Source organism: Erithacus rubecula, assembly GCF_903797595.1.
Source record: "Erithacus rubecula genome assembly, chromosome: 9".
In the NCBI taxonomy this organism is placed as follows: domain Eukaryota; kingdom Metazoa; phylum Chordata; class Aves; order Passeriformes; family Muscicapidae; genus Erithacus; species Erithacus rubecula.
Window position 1 is genome coordinate 4,273,408 of NC_136660.1, and position 20,576 is coordinate 4,293,983.

Below are 20,576 nucleotides of genomic sequence, written 5' to 3' on the forward strand. Positions count from 1 at the left end.
CTGGGCAGAACCAAACAGCTGATAGAGTTTCATCTCCTTCAGCTTTGCTTCTCTCAGGCAGCAGCTCTCAGCACATTGCTTTGTGGATCAAATTGTCATCTCATGAAAGGCAGTGTAGAACTGGAGTTGCTCTGGTTTCTCCCCTACCAAACGGATCATTTACCCGTGTAGGTGGCAAGAACTGGTTCCTGTGTTCCAAGTGAAAGTTAAGCAATCAGTGTTTTACCCTTGATACTGAGAACAGCCTGTGCCTTCTAGGGAAGGCAGGACCTGTAAGGATCAGGGAGTGGCTGCTGCAGCAGAGGGAAGTCATGGGGATAGAAGGGCAGTGCCATGACACTTTCAAGGCATCATGTTAATGTGGAAGGTGTTGACTGCAGAACAAAATGCTGCAGAATGGAGTTAAATTTTGAAATATTGCAGGCTGATGGCACAGTCCAGTATAGTTTACAGATAGCTAAGTTTAGTCAGTTTTCCATGTGGATTTTTTTTCTAGAGGCGTTGCTGTCCAAAAGAAGTCATGATATGTTATAAGAAATTAATAGCATAGGGTTGCTGTAGCCATGATGGCCTACAGATGAAGTAAAATAATGCTGATAGAGACAATTGACATCTTTTTTTCCTCTACTCCAAAAGTGCAGATCTGTCTTAAGTGATCTAACCAACTAACATAAATAAAAGTTAGAGCAATTATTTTCAAGTTGTACATAATGAAATTAACCTTGCGTCTGCTTTAGACCCTAAAAAGTTTTCTGCAAGTGCAATGTATTTCATTAAGAAATATGGGCACTTGTTCCTTTTCAAATGTCTGCTTGCAGAAAAAAATACAATTGAGGAAGGAATGCACTTAATGCACTTTCAAAGAAGTCATAATCAAAAATACATTTTAAATTAGCAAACATTGAAGTCAGGGTTTCCACAGCCCCTGCTTCCTGTGTGTTGCCCTCATACTTCAATCTTGGCTTTTCTAAACCTGTTCTGTGTCCATATATATGCTTGTGTAAATTTACAACCAAACCAACAAGACCAAGTTAACTTGGCTGTGAAAACTCCAGCATTCAGAGGCTGAACGTGCTACACCAAACTTCTTATAAAGAGCAGAAATCTCTGCAAAAAGTGAGAATGCACTTCTGTGTGCAGAGTATAATCTTGGAGGTTTTTGTTTGTTTGGTAGGTTTCCTTTAAAGATTAGCAAGAACAGAAAGGAGTTGTTAATATGGCTGTCTGAAGGACTGTTTTTGTACCAGAAGCCATAAGCCCGTTTCTGAATGTGATTACAAAAGCAGTGTGGGGCAAAGTGTTGTTGCTGTGGTGGTTCAGACAAGTGTTTCATAAGTGTCACACAAAGGACAAGCCCGTGTAGCCACGGGCTACAGTGTTAAAACTAGGCTGCAGTTCAGCAAACTGAGGAGACTGAGGGAAAGAGTACAAAGGTTCCGGCCTTGGTTTGGAATCAAAAATGTAGCATTGCAGCTCCTTTTTTGGCAGCTTTCCTAGAACATGAAACTTTTACAGGCTGTAATTCACACACTTGTTCAATACTGTAGCCAGATATTTAAAATTATTGTATCTACCAGCTAAGAATTCAAGCTCCTGTTCAGTGGTGCAACAGCTCTGTACGAAGTATAATGTATATAATGCTTCTGTAATTGTATATATTTATCTGTAAAAGCTGAGTTGATTGCAGCTTTGGAAACCTGACTATTTCTCCTACATCTAATGCACATTGTTCAGTGTGCACGGTGTGCAAAATGGTGCTTGTATTAATATTGTCACAGTGTAGTTTGAAGGGCAAAAGACTTAAAACTGGCCAAAGCAAAGCCAGGAAATGTGCTGCATATGTATCTGAAGTGGTTTTTGTGGCAGATAGAGAAGTGAAATGCAGCTTTCCTTCTGCTTGCCTTTGCTCTGCCTTGGCAGTATTGTTGTTGTCTGCTGGTGGGTGGTTGTACTTTGTCCTGCCCAACAAACAAAATCTTCTCTCAGTGTCAGTCTTGCCAAAGGTACAGGTTCACATCATTTTGTCTCTGTGATGGATGTTTGGCCCCATCACCACCATTTTTGACAATCTTCACAGCACCCTTCAGGGCAGGGCTGTTAGCTGCATTTTACCTGAAATGGAGCCTGAAGAAGCTGAAGGTAACACAAAAAATCTATGACAGAGCAGAGAGCTGGATCATGGTCTCCTAGATCTTGTCAAGGAATTTAACTCCTGGGCCTTTCTTCCAGCTGTGAATATTTTTGGCAGAAAAGGGGAATTGCATAGAGTGTAGTAATTCCTGTTAGATTCTAAGCACCCTTGTGTATGAAAAGGAGTTCTAAAATCTTGCATCTGTTGTAGTTCCAATTTATCTTCAGCAGGATTCAGATCTTAGGGAATATATATACTAACAGTAGAAGCTTGTAGAATCAAAATAATCTGATGTTAGCATAGTAACTCATGGAAATTACCACAAACAGAAAGTAGGGGAGTTTCTGGAATGTGGATTCTCATATGCTATATAAAAACAATTCTGTTGCCAATACTAGACAAATTTCCCAATTTAATCCCGGTTTTGTAACTTTTACTAGATTGCCTTTTTGGCAGAATTGTTCTAAATCCATGTAACAGTTTATCTAAGAAAGTGGCATGTATTGCATTTCAGCATCTGTTTTCAAGCTGTAACACTCCCTAACCTCACAGCCTAATCTGGGCTACTCTGACTGAAGTCTCCTGATTAGCTTGGATTCTCTTTCCTTTATTGATTAGATCTAGGTCTTGAGAATACAGCCACAAGTTCATTGCCAAAATTACAGGGAGTTTATACATTTTAATATCAATTTGTCTTGGTCAGATTCTTCAATAATTTTTCATTTCTAGTACAGAGCAGACAACCTTCCATGGGGAGTCTTTGTGGTCGAATTCCCATCCTTAGTCTGAAGTTGCCTACATTTGAGAGATGATGTGGAGCTTGATTTGGAGCCAGATTTTTGGAGTTATGAAGTTATGAAGTGTTATTTTTATGCCCTGGGAACAGAGTTCTGTGCCTTTCTGGGACTGGGGGCTCATTGGGGATCTGCAAGGGGATGGTTCTGTAGGATCAGTGTTGAGCTGTTACTGGTGTCAGGGCCATGTGATGAGTTGGGATCTGCACATGGCTTTGGCTTTTAGTGATCTAAAAGCTTTTGGACAAACCCTGCATCTCTTCTGCTCTGAATTTTCTTATCAAGTATTCTCTAGCAAAGGTAAAGAATATTCATGTGAGGGCTGTGCATGATTTTCTAAACAGCTATAGTTTTTTTTTCTTTGTCCTAAAAATAAGGTTGCTGAATCTTACATAAGATACAACCAATCAGCATTGCCACATGATGCTCTTCATAGTAAATGACAGATATGTGAGCATGGTTTCTAGCTCTTATAACCAAAATGTATAAACCAGGCCCCAATATTTAACTCTGCTTTCCTTTATTGTTGCATGGGTGATTAATTAAGTTTTATTACTGTACAGGATTTTGAGGTTTAATTACCTCATTTTTGTAATTTTTATAGTTTCTATAACAAAATGTTGAGGAGATAATATCATTAATTTCCCAGTTTTGCCTGTAAAGCTGAATTTCCTCTGTTAACAGAGGAAATAGTTATAGATTTATTTATATTGGTGAAGCCTGTGAATGTTTTCAAATACCAGGGGAAAAGAATTAGTTTTCATTACACATTTAGATTTTTGCATTTGCCAAAGTCTCCCCAAAGTCTCCTTCTTTTCTTTTCTCCCGACACATATTTTTGTTTCTAATGCATTCTAACTGAACATTACTGAGATATTTTACTTGGGGGCAGATGAAAGGCCCAGTGGGCTAGACTGGCAGATTTTGGGAAGTGGAGATAACACTGGCTGTGCTCTCCTTCCAGAAGTGATACAATTACCTGACACTCACTGGGGTTATGAGACTTGGATGCTTGGTCTCACAGCACTTCAATCTCAGTTTCCAAGAGAGAGCTCCAAGCTTTGTGCCAGTAAAACATTCTGGGAGTGGAGGGGAGTGGATGGGGATGTTCTTTGTCCTTCTTGTCCTCTCACTTGGCAGAAATACTGAAACATCCACTGCAGCAAGGACAAGAATGCAGGTGTTCTTTGTCCTCATTTCTGGACAGAAGAGTGATTCTCTTTTTATTTCTCTGTTCCTTCTCTTTATCACAACTGGGAAGAAAAAATTTTAACTGCTTCCCCAGAGGACCCTGATCATTGAGCTGAAATGCTTTTTAAAATGTCCTGCTAATTGAGGGCCTGTACTTGGTACCTGAAAGTCTTAAGTTTTGGTTTTCTATCACCTAGCTAACTTTTTACCTTATCTAGCTCAGGTCACCTGTTACAGAAACTGTTCTGAAAGGTGGAATTTCCAGATTTTTCTCCTGCTGTTAAAGAATGCTTAATTATTTGAGCAGCTTGGGACAGCACCAACACAACATGTACCCAGTGGCAAGGAGTGAAGTCTGTCCTTATGGGAGTTCAGAGTTATGGATTTGATTGTCTTCAAGCCAAGGAAGACACTGAGTCAAGTCTCCTCTGTCCTGGGATTTGTCCTGGCATCTTCCTGTGATTGCATAGAACCCTGAATGTGCCCTTTTTTTTGAAAGAACTGAGCAAATCTGACTGAAGATGTTTGGGTGTAACTGAATCATATGTTTTTTTCAGCACTCCTAATTGTAATGAAATGTCTCCTGGCACTAGAGCTTGCCATCATCTGCAGGAATGATGGGTATGATGGCTTTTTCTGGTAAAAATGACAGCTTGTTATTGCATGTACTTGATCAAAGATGCAGTTACAGTCTTGGCAAAGTCATATTTGTATTTCTGTCAGCACCTCTTGGTCATCAGAGCTGTGGAAGCTCAGAGACTAATCTGTTCTGTCTCATGCAGCATCAGCAAATTTCCCAACTATGTTCTGATCCTGGATTTCTTTATTGTTGGTGATGAATGATGTACTGGATGAAACAGAAGGAGTACATCTGGATTATCAGATATCATGCTGAGAGCATAATGCTGACACTTAGGAAAATCTCATCTTGTGAGCTAAGCATTTTTCATATGGAAGTCAATTTTAGATAATAAATAGAGGACCAGAATGCAAATCCCTCCTGTTCATTACTGCCCTTTATGTAGTAATACAAGACAATACCAGGACTTTAAGGCACAGGCTTGTCATCTGCAGCGTTTGTTCTGGATGATCCCTGCATGCTCTGCAGGTATTATAAATGAGAATGAGCTCTGATACTGAAATGTGGGATCCCAGTACTATGCTCTAAATAAAAATATGCCAGAGGACACATTTTATGAGAAGGAATTTTTAAAATAGCCTGTAGACAATACAAATAAACCAACATTTGAGATTCTTACTGGGTGCTGTATTCCATTATGCAGTGATCTCTCACACAGAGGAGACTTGCATTTGTATTTATGAGAGAGTAGGCCCTTCCCTGCCACTACAGTAATTTATTTAATACAGATTTTCTATGTGTGGAATGAAAATGTCTCCTTTTTAATTCTGTGTTAACTGTGAGAAGAAAAAACAGGACAAAACATATGGGTGTGAATCCAGCACTCCAGCATATTATTCTCATGGTTTTGATTGTTCTATATAGTGTAAAGCAATAGGAATTTTGGAAGATACTCTTCATCCTGTCATCTGTTGAAATAGTCACTGCCTTCATTGAGGAGAAGACTCGGGCTTGAATTTGCTGGAGCAGACTTTTCTCAGATGAGAAGAGTAAAACCAGAAGGGATTAAAGTTGGGAATTGAGAGGAAAATGAGGAAACTTTTCTTGATTTTAGTGCATTGTCATTGGCATTCTAATTCCTGTAACAATTAGAGAAGTGCCAGCTTTGAACTTTTTCAGTGTTTGAGGAGTTGGAGAATCAAGATTTGGGTTTGGTCTCATGCAGAACAGCAAGTAAGTGTATAAATAACTTTTGCTGTCAGCAGATAACTTTGACACTAGTAGTGATCATTGTTTCTAAAGGGGTTATCATGCAGTTAACTCCAAAGACTGACTGGTATTTCACAGTAGCTCTCTAAATAATTTGTCTTACTAGCATAGCGAGTACAAATTGTAACACTTGTGATTCATCTGCAAAACGTTCTGCTTGCCAGTTGTTTTACTCAAAGTGCTTTGGCAGTGTGGTCTGCCAGAAGGAAAGGTCAGCAGCAAAGTTAAAAACCCCCAGGGATTACACTGCAGTTGTCCAGAGGGGACTTTGCTCCAGAGCCTCGGTGCATGTTCTCTGTCTGAAGGGCTGGTGGATGTTGGGAAAAGCTCTTTGGTTGACAACAGATGAGGGCAAACCTTGATTTGCTGTGTTAAACCTGAGCCATGCAGGCAGAGCAGCTATCTAACAGTCCTTAGCGTGTCCTGCTGTGTTTTGAGAGTGCTTGAATCTGGTTTACAGTAATTCCAACCTCTAAATATTATCTAATGTTTTATTTCTTCTTTAGTTTCATACACAGTGCATTCATTGATCCCAGTTAAGAGTGAATTGATATTTTATTCCTTGAACTTTGTAAGGGTTTTTTATTTTGCTGAATTCTTATAATAAATGTCTCCAAGAAGTCCCTGTCAATTAATGTAAGTTTGGAAATTTGGAAAAATGGGTTTGATGCTAAAAAATTGAAAGACTGTTTTAGTTCAACCAAAAGAAAAACAAAAACCTTGTCCTCAACTGTTTTGTTAATTTACTCTTTGTTTTAAAAGATAGAGTGTATGAATGTGTGTGTGCAATGAATTCAGCAGCTTGTAAAGCAAAAAAGTAAAAGCCAATGTCCAGAAGCTTCCATGAAAATAAAGTTTTACATTCTAACCAGCCTTTGAGATGACCAGAAATGAAAAATGCTACTCAGTCATAAAGTAAATTTTCTACAGCTGCATCCTCCATGCTTTCTTTAAAGCTCCAGTTTGCTATTCCAAGTCAAAAGCTCCTCCTGCAAAGTAGTGTAGCAGCTCCCCCACACAAGCACCTTTTTTCCACATCGTCATCATATATGTCTTGTTCATGAGTGAAATTTATTTTAATAACATTCAGTTTTCTTACCTGCTGGCCACTTGGTTGATTAGCATCCTCTCTGAAATGCAGTTTTCTTTCCAGGTCCTTTACAAGTGCAACTTTGTTTTCCCGAATAGAATCTTCTGTTGCTAATGGCAGAGGCTTCAGGTTTTTCTTTGTTAATCCCTGGGTTGGGCTATTAAAAGAAAATTCTGATACTAACATGCAGCAACCAGGATACATATATTGTCACCTATATGATATGATATGTTATGGTGGAACCTATTATTGATTTACATTGAAGCCAAAGCACAATACAGGATGTGATTTGGTTTTGGTATTATCTCAATGGGGCATCCCATCCCCATGCAGTAGAAATTGAAAACACACATCTTAAAGAAAATAAGGGTTGTAATGCTACAATAAGCATCTAAGTTCTGTTTATATTTATCCTGCAATAATGATGTCACAGGAAATGTTAAAGAAATTGGTGTAGGTGTTATCTTAGGTGTACAATGTGTACATTTGACTGGTATCATGCAATAATTTAAAAGTTAATACAATTTCTCATTGATCTTTATCTCACCTCTTCATTGATCATTTACTCTTTCCATAAACTTTACTACTTTAATTTCTTTCACCTAACATCGAGAGTTATTTTTGGTTTTATTTTATAGAAAATAGTTCAATTCTTAAATGAGGCTCAGGAGACTGTAAGAGTGCAGTGCTGGAGCACAGCAGCAGGGCACTAGCAGGGAGTGTGCAGTATTCTGGTGATTTACTAGAGCAGATGTTGGGATCTTGATAACAGGCTCTAGGAAAAGGCATAACTGGTGATTGCTTTGCAAGGTATCACCCTTGTGTTGTTCTGCAGTCAGTGAGCTCTCACTCCTTTGTAGCCAGAATTACTGTCATTGATAATGCCAAAAAGAACATAGGTATTTACAGATACCACAGATATTGTTCAGGCTCCTCCCTGACCTTTTGTGCCCTGCTCAGACTCTCCCATGCAGAGGTCAAGATTTGAATCTCAGCAAAAGGAGCACTATTTCAGCTCTGGGCTGGGGCCCAGGAAAGCTGAAATGAAGGAAACATATTTAACTAATTGTCTGCCTGGCAGGCATATTGTGATGACTTGTGTGGCCATGCCCGTGCAGCAGTGAGAAAAGGAAAGCACACTGTGGAGGCTGAGTGTCATTAATGCAAAGAGAACAGCCCTTGAGCACTTGTGCCCCAGCCCTGAAGGGGTGGAAGGGGACTGCTGACAGCTGCAGCTGATTTTTGCTTGCTCTTGCAGCATTGTGGAAGCAGACCAAAGGCTTGAGCTGGCTCAAGTGGAAACCTTCACTGTGACCTTACAGCTTTATGCTGGGGCTGGGAAGACTTCCAGGCACATGCCATGGGGTGATGGCAATTATGGGGCTGTGCTGGGCCACTGGGAAGGCTGTGAGGAGCAGTGCAGTACTGGTTTGAAGGCAGCATTCTTGGCACACACAGTGGTGAATGCTATAGACACAGGGACACATCTTTCTGTTGTAATAACTGGTTGGTTGATGTAGTATCAGCTGGATAGTCAGGAGATTGTGATTTGCTGGTGGCTATCACTACCTTGAACTGTACTATTGATAAAAGTGGAAAATGTTCCTTACTTTGTTCAGGATTTGGAGTTCTTTGGGTAAATAGTTGTACCAGTGTACAGGTGCTAGCCATGCTAACACAGAGTTCACACAGTCCACAAAGGGAAATTTGCTTCAACTCCACCAGTAAAGAAGAGACTCTTAAGGCCACCACCTTGCCAGTACATCATCATCCTTATTTGTTTGTACCATGGTAGCTATTTTGTCATAGAAATCATGCTGGCTGTTAATCAAACTATTTATGTGCAAACCATTAACTCTCCTGAGATTTTCTGGGGGACTTCAAATGTAGAAAGTATTACAGCCTGAAAAATACCGTGGACTAAAAAAGCCTTGCAGTGTAATGTATCTTTAAAACTTTACTCATTGCTTACAATAGGTATGAATGTTTTTATACCTGGTATAAGCAAGGAGTCTTGGAGTGACTTGTCCTGCAAGCTCATGAAATCTCTTTTCTCATCCTAGTACAGTCTTATGAATCTCTGGCTCCCACATTCTTGTATATCTGTTTGTACACTCACATTTCTCTATCTTGAATTCTGTCTTATTACAGAAGGAATTATCTCTTATTTTCTTTACTGGATGTAAAGGTTTTCAGAATATATGAATAACTCACTTTTCTATTTTACAAAAGACTTGCATTTCAGTGACTCCCCCCCTGAACACCTGAAATACATCGTGGTTCCCTTGGAGTGTTTGTCCATGCTCTGTGTGTGTGTTTTCTGCTACTTACGTGGCGGGTGTGCTTCTGGGCAGTCCCATGGCGTTGGTGGATGGTGTGGTGGGGAGTGAAGGGAGAACAGCACTGAGGAAAGCTACGGGGTTCTGGATCCGTCCCGTCGGGGAGAGGGGAGCGGGAGTCACAGTCTGTGGCTGGAACTGTTTGACACTGCCCGTAGAGAGCGTTAATGGAGGCAGCACGCCTTCTTTAGGGCTCGCTAGAGACTGGTCACTTTTGCTTGCAAACCCTGCTGCGGCTCTCGGCGGGGCAGCTGGCGGGTTTCCCAGGAGGTTTTCCATGTAGCCTGCTCTCTGGGCTGCCTGGGGAGCGCTGCTGAGGGCGGCTGAGGAGCTGGCGGAGGGGCTGCCCGGCGGGGGCGTCGCTGCTGCCAGGAACTGCCTGGGCCGGCCGTAGCCGAAGGCTGGGCTCTGCTTGTACAGGCTCGAGGTGCATTGCTGGTACAGGCAAGTGGCAGAATTCACCAACGTGCTGTTCAGTGTCAGCTCTCTGAGGGATGCCTGGTGCACCTGCTGCTGCTCAAGCAAGACCTGGTTGTGGAGCTGTTTTAACTGGCTCTGATCACTGCACAGAAAGTAAAGATGAACAAAATTGGTTATGAGCCCTGAGTGAGCCACTTGGCTGTGTTTCTGTATGTCAATTCAGAGAGAAAAATACTGTGTCCTGTGATACAGTTAAGAGACAGGAAAATGCTACATGACACGTTCTCTAGCATTGTGAGAAGAGAATTACATTAGTTTGTCACTACAATAACCTTTGCCTTCCTCTCCTCTTCTTAGCCAGAGGTATCAAAGCTTTTTGTCTGCACATTATTTGACTGAAGATATTTCTTACATTTTAGCATATGAAATATAAATATGAATCTTACTCGAAGATATTTCAGGTATAGCATTGGTTAAGTTGCCTTAGTACCTCTTTGCTTGTGTAACTAAGAGTGAGACCAGGTGTAGCATCATTTCAATGAGTGTTTGTCAGCCAGGTTGCATTATTTACCTCCTGCTGAAGTGGATTGTGAAACCAGCACTTTGACTGATAAAGCTTAGTAATAATCCACCATAGGAGATATTACCAACCTAGTTTAGGTGGTATTGACATTGAGTGACAGGCAGGAGTGGATAATTCCAAGAGGACTTGCATTCCCTGCAGTTGTTATTTTTCTAGATGCTATCTACTAGATAGTTTTTCAGGGCTTTTTTACTTTGCAAATAAGGAAAATAATTTTGTCTTATCAAGTGGTTTATTTAGTTATTATGTATATGGAAATACAGCACATGAAAGACAGGAGGGCTTTTTGCCTTCCAAAACTAGAAAAGACATAGATGATATGGAAAATGATTGTGTAATAAACTATGGACTACTAAATAACTACTGATAAAAAGTGGAAAATGTAGATATAGAGACCAACCACAAGTGCTCCTGATAATCAAAAGCACAGTCAACATAATTTGGTTTTAGTTAAAAGACTTAGTTTCTACAATGTACTAAGCAAAAATCACATTTAAGGTAGATAAAGACAGACATTTCAAGCTTTCATAAAGTGAAATGTTAGGGAATTAGTAGTTGTGTGGGCCTGATTTTGTGCTCTTCATATACACATCTGCAAAATAAAGCAGTTCTTTGTAAAACAGCTTTTTTGGGAAGCTGAGAGAAATTCTGCTTTTTGCAAGTATTGGTACTTAAATACTGCTTGTGCCTCCATCTGAACTCCCTATAGCTCAAAAAGTATGTGAGTGTGGGCTTCACAAATTAAAACAAATTAAAACCCTGTGCTCCAGGTTCTTCCTCTGCTACAAGGAATGTAAGTTCTGCCTTCTCCTTGTAACGTTTATGCTATGAAATTACATCCTTGCTTAAGAGTAGCAGTGAGTTACTTTATAAAGTCCTTCCTGAGCCCTTAGGTAAAGCTTCTGCCTGTTTAAAAAATGAAATTAAGATGTTTGTGTGCTTTTTGTTGAACTATGTGTGGGAGGTAGAAAAAAATGCTGAAAATACATTTCTTGATAAACTTCAGTGTGAATTCCATAAATTGTCCCCTAAGAAAACTGCATTACTTCTTCAGATTTCCCTTGAGCTCCCAATGCACCAATCACGCAGGTGTTTTTTAGTTCAAGGGGTTTCACATTATCAAGCATTTCCAAGTATTTTATCTGTTTTAGGAGGAGATGATGTTTGTGGGACACACAAGTCATGAGGTATGGCCTTTGGGATGGCAGTTGCTTGCTGGTTGCCAGTCTGTACTGTGTGTTAGACTGAAAATGTCTGCTTTGGGCAATATTTCCTACCCAGAACAGAGTGAGATACATTTGAAGAACTTGTTTTTATTTTGCCTGTGTAAGATCAGTGTTCTTCACCTTTTGATTGCAGCAGAAAACATTGTAGAATTAGTAACATTTCAAAGGGAAAACATTTTCATTTTTAAATTGGAGATCACTTTTCCTGAGAGGGATATACAGAAAAATTTATCTAGCACTGGAGAATTTGTTTTCTAAGATTAGTTAGTTAGACCAATGCCATGTACTCTTTCTATTCTGCATTTGAGTTTTTGCTCTAGTGCACTAGTGTCACGGTCAATAAAAACTAAATAATATCAGTGATGCTCCTGAGAATTAGACTTCTGTTTACTTACAGCTTTGGTTTAGCCAGTACTGGGGGAGGTTCCTTGGATGGTGATGTTGGCTCTGGGATTTTCATTGGCTGTCCATTTATCTTCTCTGGGAAATGGTTGGGTCTGATTTGGTTTGTGGCTCCAGGTCCATCCTCTGAGGATGATTCACTTCCTTTTTCATCTTCAGGCAGCTTGAAGTGGACACGGAGCCCTGCCTTGGAGGTGGACCTGGGTTCATTGTGGTTCACTAGAACACCTTCCAGTTTGGGTTTGGGTGTTTGATTTGCCCCATGGCTGGAGGGAGTTTGGGGGCGAGGTTGGTGCTCGGTGGCCACGAAGTCGATGGAGCTCGTCGTGTGAAGGGCAGCAGCACTGCTGCTGTCTTCAGCTGCTGAAACAGGAGAGGTCAAACCTTTAGGATATGTCCATGCCAGAAATCATAGTGAAATGAAACCACAAAAGTTACATCCCAAAGAACTCACTCTGATCTCAGTTGTTGCACTGAATTGTTTGGCCTTGTTTGTTTAAGAACAAATTCCCTTAGAAAGGGATTGTAGTAAAGGTAGAGGAAAAAGGGATCCCATTCCAGTTTGGAAAATCAATCAGTGGTCTTCAGCCATGGCCCCAGTGAGTTATTCCACTAACTACATGTTTTAAATACAATTTTTTTCTCCCCCCAGAGAATTCTCACACTTTTTAGTTATGAAGAGCATTGCCAGAACTTGGGCTGCATTGGAGTCAATAGCACACAGCCTAAATCACAGCCTGCTCTGCTTGTATTTATAGGGAGCAAAGGACTCAAACTGACTCTTACCTTTGACAGTCAGACGAGCTATGCTGGACACTGTGCCATATTTATTGCTTGCAGTGCAGGTGAAACTGCCAGAATCTTCTGAAAATACTTCAGCAATAACAAGAGTACAGATCTCCTCTGCAAAGCATCAGAGCAGGATTAGTGCTTGAAGTGAAATGCAGTGAACACACACACAAAACCCTGACTACTTTTGGGGAGACTTCCTTAAGGTCTTCCACCTTGCTCAGTTTGTTTCTAGTTCCATCAGTATTATCAATTTTGGCAGCCTTTGTGTGCAGCAGCTGTTATCAGCATTGTCTGCAGCAGCTGGTACCCTCTGTGCTCCAGCATGCCCAATGAAAGCAAAGAACAGGTGTCAGCAGTGTGTGGAAAACATTAGAAAATGTTTTCCTAACACATGAAGTACAGACTTAAAAAAATTTAAACTTAATTTGGAAAAATATATAGTGTACTCCACACTCTCAGCTCACTAAAATATAAGTATTTTTATCTCTGCAGATTGAAAGATTAATTATAATTGACTGATGACAATTCAAGTGGAGTCACTCTGTAAGGGGGAGAAATACAAAACACATACATATGGACTGTTGTTTTCAAAAATGCCAGTGCAGATTTACAGATGGGGGGATTGTGTTAACTGTGCTTACAGAAAGTTGTCTTTTGACTTCTTTGCAAGCATGACTAGTGGGCACTAAAAATATATACTAGCCATATTGTACTAGGAAAAATTATATTCCATCTAGAAAAGTCAGTCTGGGTTTCTGCCTTTCCTGTCCGACCAGTATCTGACATGTCTGGCAGTGCCAGCTAATGAATTCCTATTGTGATGGGATTAGAAATCTTTTGGTTTGGCTGTGCAGCTGGGAGCAGGAGGGACAGTAACATCTAAAGTGAATTGAAATGTGGGCTGATAAAATTTCTTCACCTACTCAGTGACTACTTTTCTACAATTTTGCAATAGATATTCCTAAAACCCTACAGGATAAATATTCTCTGAGTACTTTTGCAGAAGGCCATAACACACTTAATCTTGATTGTTTCATGTCATCACCAAGGAAAACCTAATAGCAACAAAGAGATTGTTTGCTATCAACTATAGGAGAATAATAGTTTATTATAGTAGCATGATAACAGAACTAGTTTAGGGCATTATAGGATCTAGTTTATCATGCTGGGATCTGCCAACCACTGCATGCATGGAAATCCAGATTCCTTCTGAATGTGCAGCAGGTGATGAGGCTGTGACAACTGCACCCAACTGATTATCCCCTAAAAACTGCTTCACATTACTCAGCAGTGATGCCACGGGACAGTAACAGAACAGTGCTGGTGGCTTCTGCTAGGAGCTCCATTTTTTCATTCCTAAATCTCTGACAGAGGCAGTTTCTTTCAAGACTCTTTCTGGGGTAAAAACATTTCAGATAGGGCAAGAAGAATACAGAGGTTTATATTCCATAAGAATTAATTTTTCTTCTTTGGTAATTTTCCATCTATAGAGGAGCAGCTGCGTATTTTTAATGGTAAAAACTATAATGAGGAAAGTGAATCTCTTGTGGAGAAATGATCAGAGCTATGAGGCTGCTCTGCTCCACCCTTGTGAGGTAGTCCACATTCTGCCCTGATCCTTGATAGCAGCAGATCCAGCCACATTTTTAGGATTTGCTGATATCAGGGGTGGAACACCTGATGTGGTGCTCTCACATTACGCTGGTAGGGAGCACAGGGCATGGCTGACATGGCTAAACATCTGATGCAATGTTCCCTAACTGGTAAACTGGATAAAAATAGCTCAGTCTACCTCATCTCATATACTTCAGGACCTCAATATACAGGGGACCCTCATACATTAATTTTATTAATCATTAGCTCATTTAGATCCTGAGTTAAAAGTGGGTCAAAGCAGAGTGGAAATATTTTCTTCAATTAATTCTAACTACATGTTTGTGAAACAGTCTACAGTGACATGTATCTCCCTAGCAACTATAGAACCATGGGAAAAAGAACAAATTATATTAATTAAATAATGAAGTTTTAAAACTTAATATTTTGTTAAATCACCACATTTATGTAATGAAAAAATTATGAGCCTTTTGATGATCCTCACCTGGTTCAGCCATAGATCGTGGTTCTAAAGGGGAGAAGAGCAGAATTATTAGATTGAATATAGTTATTTTTGCCAACATTTATTTTTCCTTAAGCACTAAATATAAAGTTTGACCTTCTAAATATGATGGGATCCAGTTTTCTGTTTAAGGGTGGTGAAGACAGCCAGGCCTTTTATTTAGTGGTGTGTCAAAGCCACTGAACAATGTGAACACTTATGAACACTGTTGGGAACTTGGGAATAGAAAATAAATTCTCCAAGTAATTGCTTTGGGTTTGTTGGGTTTTTTTCCAGTATTGTCACTATTTTGTTTTGAAGACAATTTCTGAAACTCTGATCCACATTAAATCAAGATATGATGAACCATTGTTTCACTTGGATTTAGTTTAGCATGGTATTTAAAGAATTTCTATTGAATTTTCACAATTTTAGCATTTCAGCAACTTAGAGAAAATTGCAGCTGTCCTGACTGCATTTGAAAATTAAAATTACAGTTATAATGAGAAATTCACAGTGTTGCTATGTTAGCAATTTTCTTGCTTGCCTGTATTTTATTAGACACAATATTTTCACACAAGAAACATACTTTTCTGTAATATCCTAAAATCTGGAGAGTCTTCTATCAGTGTTCCTTCTCTATACCATTCAACCTTTGGGGAAGGAGCTCCTTTCACCCGACATTCAAAAACAACAAGCTGCCCCTCAGAAGCTGAAATATCCTGTAACATCTAATAGAGAAAATGAATAGACAGTCAGTAAATGTCTTAATGGTCTGGAGGTAATACTGATTTCAGTAAGATTTAATAAAGCCATTTGAATGGCTTAGGAAAAGCTTTTTTAATTTTTGTTTTAATTTTTGAGAGCTAATTTTGAATTATCTCTTTACAGTTATCTGGCCTCTACTTTTCAAATATGTCACAGAAGAAATTACCTTTGTAAACACAGGAGCAGCAATTATAGGTCTTCCATCCAGTCCTTGCAAATAGTTAGTGGGGCTTTGAGCCTGTAGATTGCAAAACATCACAATATGATATTTAGGTGTACAGACATTATTTTTTCATATACAAGAGAAATGTTCTTCTGGAATAATATAAAATAGACTTTGGTGGATGAAATCCAAAGCCAAACACCTAATGCAATGAACAGAAATTCTATTGTGGACAACTGCTGGTGATCTTCCTGGATGGGATAACAGCAAAAATGCTGTTGTTACTTTATTGCCTTACTCAGTTAATCATGGCAAGAAAAGCTTTAGCACAGTGTATTGTAACATCTTTTCTTCACACTTCCATAAGGCAAATATATGTTCTCTGCTTGGTCATAGTCTTCTTTTAAAAATTCTTACTTACAGAATTGTTATTGATGTTAATAATGTTATAATTCTTCTCCTTTGCCAAAACTAAACCTTTTACAGAGAAGGGATATCAACCTGTTGATCCTACTTAGTGAAAACAGAATGGAATCGTTTTCCTCATGGAAAACTTTGTTATATAGGTTGAGGATTTAATATAGTTTTTTATTTTAGTGCAATAGGAGTTGCCTCAGAACAGCAGAATTGATGATTCAGTATCTCAGGAAATAGCCAAATTATATAGATGGTGCCTTATAAGCCAACAAAATTTTAAAGTAGTGATTTTAGAGGTAACTATTATCTTTAAGCATCTTCTCTCAAAATAGCAAAGTCTTGCAGAGGCTTAGTTCTGTTCTCATTGTAATCAGAAGTAAATGTGCATTAATTTACCTGTTCAGTATCTGTTTATTGGCTCCCCCCTGATTCTGGGCTGTAAACTTTGAAAAGGGACTATAAAGCTGGGCAAGCTTTTCAGTTTTAAGTAAGAATGGCTCCTCTTTCCTTTCAGGACAGAATTCACAGCTGGGAATATGCTGTCAGTTTGCAACAAAAGAAGCTCCAAATGCATGGTAATGCTAATTAGAAACCCTTTGATGTGGAAAGTAAAATGTTACATGGCAAACAAGGTTATCTGCATAGAAAGTAAACATAGTAGTGAAACGATTCAGCTTAAAATATGTTTCATTGAGAGGAAAAGATTTCAAGTGAGAACATGCTAGGCTGGCAAGTGGTTGAGCCAGTCTGGGATGAGGAGAGGCCAGCAGGGTGATCCTTGCACAGCCAGGTGCCCTTCCAGCCTCAGAGCTATGGAATGCACCTGGATCCTGGGCAGCCCCATAACTGCTGGGATGCTCCTGGATCCTGGGCAGCCCCATAACTGCTGGGATGCACCTGGATCCTGGGCAGCCCCATAACTGCTGGGGTGCTCCTGGATCCTGGGCAGCCCCATAACTGCTGGGATGCACCTGGATCCTGGGCAGCCCCATAACTGCTGGGGTGCTCCTGGATCCTGGGCAGCCCCTGAGCTGCTGGGATGCACCTGGATCCTGGGCAGCCCCATAACTGCTGGGATGCTCCTGGATCCTGGGCAGCCCCATAACTGCTGGGATGCTCCTGGATCCTGGGCAGCCCCATAACTGCTGGGGTGCACCTGGATCCTGGGCAGCCCCATAACTGCTGGGATGCTCCTGGATGCCAATGCTGGCAGAGCCACCTGCTCCTCCTGCAGCTGGGGAGGAAGGTGCCCTTGGCCAAGTGCTCTAGGCCTCTCCTCTGTGGATGTAAGGCTGCCAGGCTCAAAGCTGAAGTTCAACAGCAAAGTAAATGTTAGAAAATGTGGGGTTCTCAGTCACAAAATGCAGGAGAAACACTTTATTAAGAGCTTGCTTTTAGTCCTTGGAATTCACCATGGTTTCCCCCTACCTGGTTAGCTGGTGTTGACACAGTCTGGACAGGTACAGACACAGGCTGGACCATAGCTGGTGGAACCTTGGAGGTTTCTTGATGCTTGGTTGCAGTTCTGACAGCAGGAGATGCTGCATTCACAGAGGTGTTGGCTGGCCTGGGTTTGCTGTGAAATATTAACCAAAAACAAGTTCTCTGACTCAAAGCTGGAACTGTGTGTGTGTCCCTAATTTACATCTGTCTCAGTTACATGTCAAGCCTCACTCCTGGGACTGAATTCCTCTTGACCTAAGCTGATCTGTACTCCAGGTAAAACTGAATTTTGTAGGTCAGCCTGCATATCTGGCCACTCTAAGATCTCATACTTGGTTCAGCCCCACCAAATGCAATAAATGGCCTGGATTAACTAAGCTGTGGCTGTTACCAGCTCAGAGCAGTATGAGAAAGGAATGCTGCTTTCACAGAGGACACTGCTAGTTCCTATTTTGTGAAGAGCTGGGCCTCTAAGGTAATGAAAACCCCACAGTTTGCTAGGGATACCATTCAGTAATACAGATTCAATAATTAAAAGCTGAAAATGAAAAAGAGACATGCTTTCTGACCAACTTATCATCAATTTTGCTACTGTACAGATTGACACCTCTTAATTTTGTGGTTGTTTATGTATGGAAATATAAGAGTTGACCCTTTTAAATTTTATTGCTGGGTAAAATAATGCAAACAGTGAAGAGCTGGTCTCTTCATTCAGTTTGAGGTTCCCCCAGGAAAGCTAGCCTTCAAACCAGAGGAAGCTTTACTCAGAGTGAAGACACAACTGTTGTGATCACTTTTGAACTTCTTTTAGCTCCTGTTCTCATTAACTCCCTTTAGTTACAGGTGTTCAGATTCATGTGATGACAGCTGGAAGCTGAGCAAAAATGAAGACACTCTTATTGCACCCAAACCTGGTCTTTCATAGTCTGATCATTTGAGGACATCCTACTATGATGTCAGAGCAGCACTGAGAAAAAAATTACTTCACAATTTGATGAGTTAAGTGATTTAGAGATGCCATCAGGTGATCAGGATCATGGTCAACCCTGCATTGACACCTCATGAGATAAATGTGAAAAAAAAAACCCCAGGTTGTGACATTTGTACAAGTCTAAGCTAGAATGGAAAACTTCACAATTCATTCCAAACCAATTAGCAGTACATCCCGAGTTTGAGAGTTTCTTATCTTTAAGTTTTACAAAACCCCTAACATTTATCCAAGTCCATAAACCAATTCCAACTGGAGTACTTTATGACTTTGAAGTTTAAATTGCATATAATAGGATTTGCTGTCAGCCTGAGGTCTTCAGTCAAATACCCTGCAAATGTCTTCTCTTTGCATTTTAAACACTGGCATTTCTAATGGCTATAATTCTCCTTAGTGATGGAAGAAACCAACAGGGTGCATTAGTCCATCTGATTAAGGCTTCTTTTATCAAGCACTGGTTGCTTTTGGTGTTGAATCTGTGCATACAGAGGAGTTCAAAACAAAAGATTGATTATTTTAGTTTTCAACCACTCTGACTCCCTTTCTAATGAATAGAAGGACTTTGATTTTGAAAGAATTTTGACAGCATTGGATCAGGTTCTAAATCATCAGGGGATGGATTTCATTTAGGAAAAATAAATAAATATTTTCCCAGATTTTAGATTACATCTGACATATTTTCTTTTTATAATTAAGTAGTCTTCTATACCATCATTTCAGTTTGCTGTAGTGCATGCCAATTTTTCGTTATCTTAAATCAAATTAATCAATCTCTACCTATATTTTGTTAAAAACCTTGTGCATTTTCATGTGAGAAATTGTACTACATTCTTTGTCCAAGTCAGACACTTAAATCAGCATTTAAGCTGGATCTAATGAAATGGTTTTGTTTTAGTAAATTAATTTTAGCATTTCAGTCTTTATGATAACATCTTTCTTCTTATATTAATATTTAATATTAAAATTTCAATACTTAATCTAAAGTTGAGGACACAAAAGCAAACAAATATTTGTTCCATACTATCTGTAAAGTAAACAAACAAGCATACAAACAAAATTCAACCCAACCAATCCAAACTAATCCTAGACAGAATGATGATGTGTTGGAAGCTGCAGACTGAAATTTCTGCACTTGTGAGTTAACTGGAAGAAATATGAAAGATGTAATTGATTTGAAACTTACTGATCCATTTCGTCTTTGATGAGTTCACCTTCAGAGTCAGAAGAAGAGATGCCTATGAAAAAATAATAAAAAATCATTTAGCAGAAGGGTTTGTGAGTTTCTCTATGAGTGATACAAACCTTTATTCCGATTTCCTGTAGAGCACTCTATGGATATATATTATGAAGCTGTGCCCAGACAAAAGATCCCATTGCAGGGGCAGTGAACCAGTGCTCCATGCTGTGCAAGGTGCAGAATAAGAGATAATAATTCAGATAAGGCAGGTTTGGGGGCAGGTGTAATAATTAAAGTAAGGGGAACATCCCAGAGTGAATGAATACCTGGGTGTTCCTGGGGTTCTCTTTCAAATGCCACTATGATTTAATCCATATTTGTTGTGAATCAGGTAAGAGCTTTCTTCTCTCAGACTCCTGATACTATGAGATTAAAAGGGAAAAGAGACAGACCTGGAATCACCGCTGTTATTCTCCAGCTAGGGCCTTGTACCATGGTATGAAGATCCTAGCTTTTTACTAACTGCTGTCAGTTACTGAGACATTTTACACTTCTGATTCTGCTTTCACTGTGCTTGGAATCTGCATTTTCTCTGCAGTTCCTGCCAGTGAGCAGCTCCATCAGCCATGGCTCCCACCCAGCATCCTCTGAGTTGGGTGAAAGCAGACCTTGGCCCTGTCTTGAGAACCTGTAAATCCCTGCCAAGCA

At 39.9% G+C, this 20,576-nt stretch overlaps 1 protein-coding gene across 3 annotated transcripts in view; it reads right to left on the reverse strand.

The window, feature by feature from the left end:
• The window catches only part of MYPN (myopalladin), a 61,399-nt gene that overhangs the window by 9,746 nt on the left and 31,077 nt on the right, over positions 1-20,576 (reverse strand). For all 3 annotated transcript variants that reach the window (XM_079312293.1, XM_079312291.1, XM_079312292.1), the window contains exons 4-12: positions 19,875-19,926; positions 17,689-17,836; positions 15,847-15,918; positions 15,502-15,643; positions 14,916-14,939; positions 12,812-12,928; positions 12,019-12,388; positions 9,387-9,956; positions 7,065-7,212 (exon numbers count right to left, since the gene is read on the reverse strand). In XM_079312293.1, coding sequence (XP_079168419.1) covers positions 7,065-7,212; positions 9,387-9,956; positions 12,019-12,388; positions 12,812-12,928; positions 14,916-14,939; positions 15,502-15,643; positions 15,847-15,918; positions 17,689-17,836; positions 19,875-19,926 — 1,643 coding nt within the window. The remainder of the gene's footprint in view (positions 1-7,064; positions 7,213-9,386; positions 9,957-12,018; positions 12,389-12,811; positions 12,929-14,915; positions 14,940-15,501; positions 15,644-15,846; positions 15,919-17,688; positions 17,837-19,874; positions 19,927-20,576) is intronic.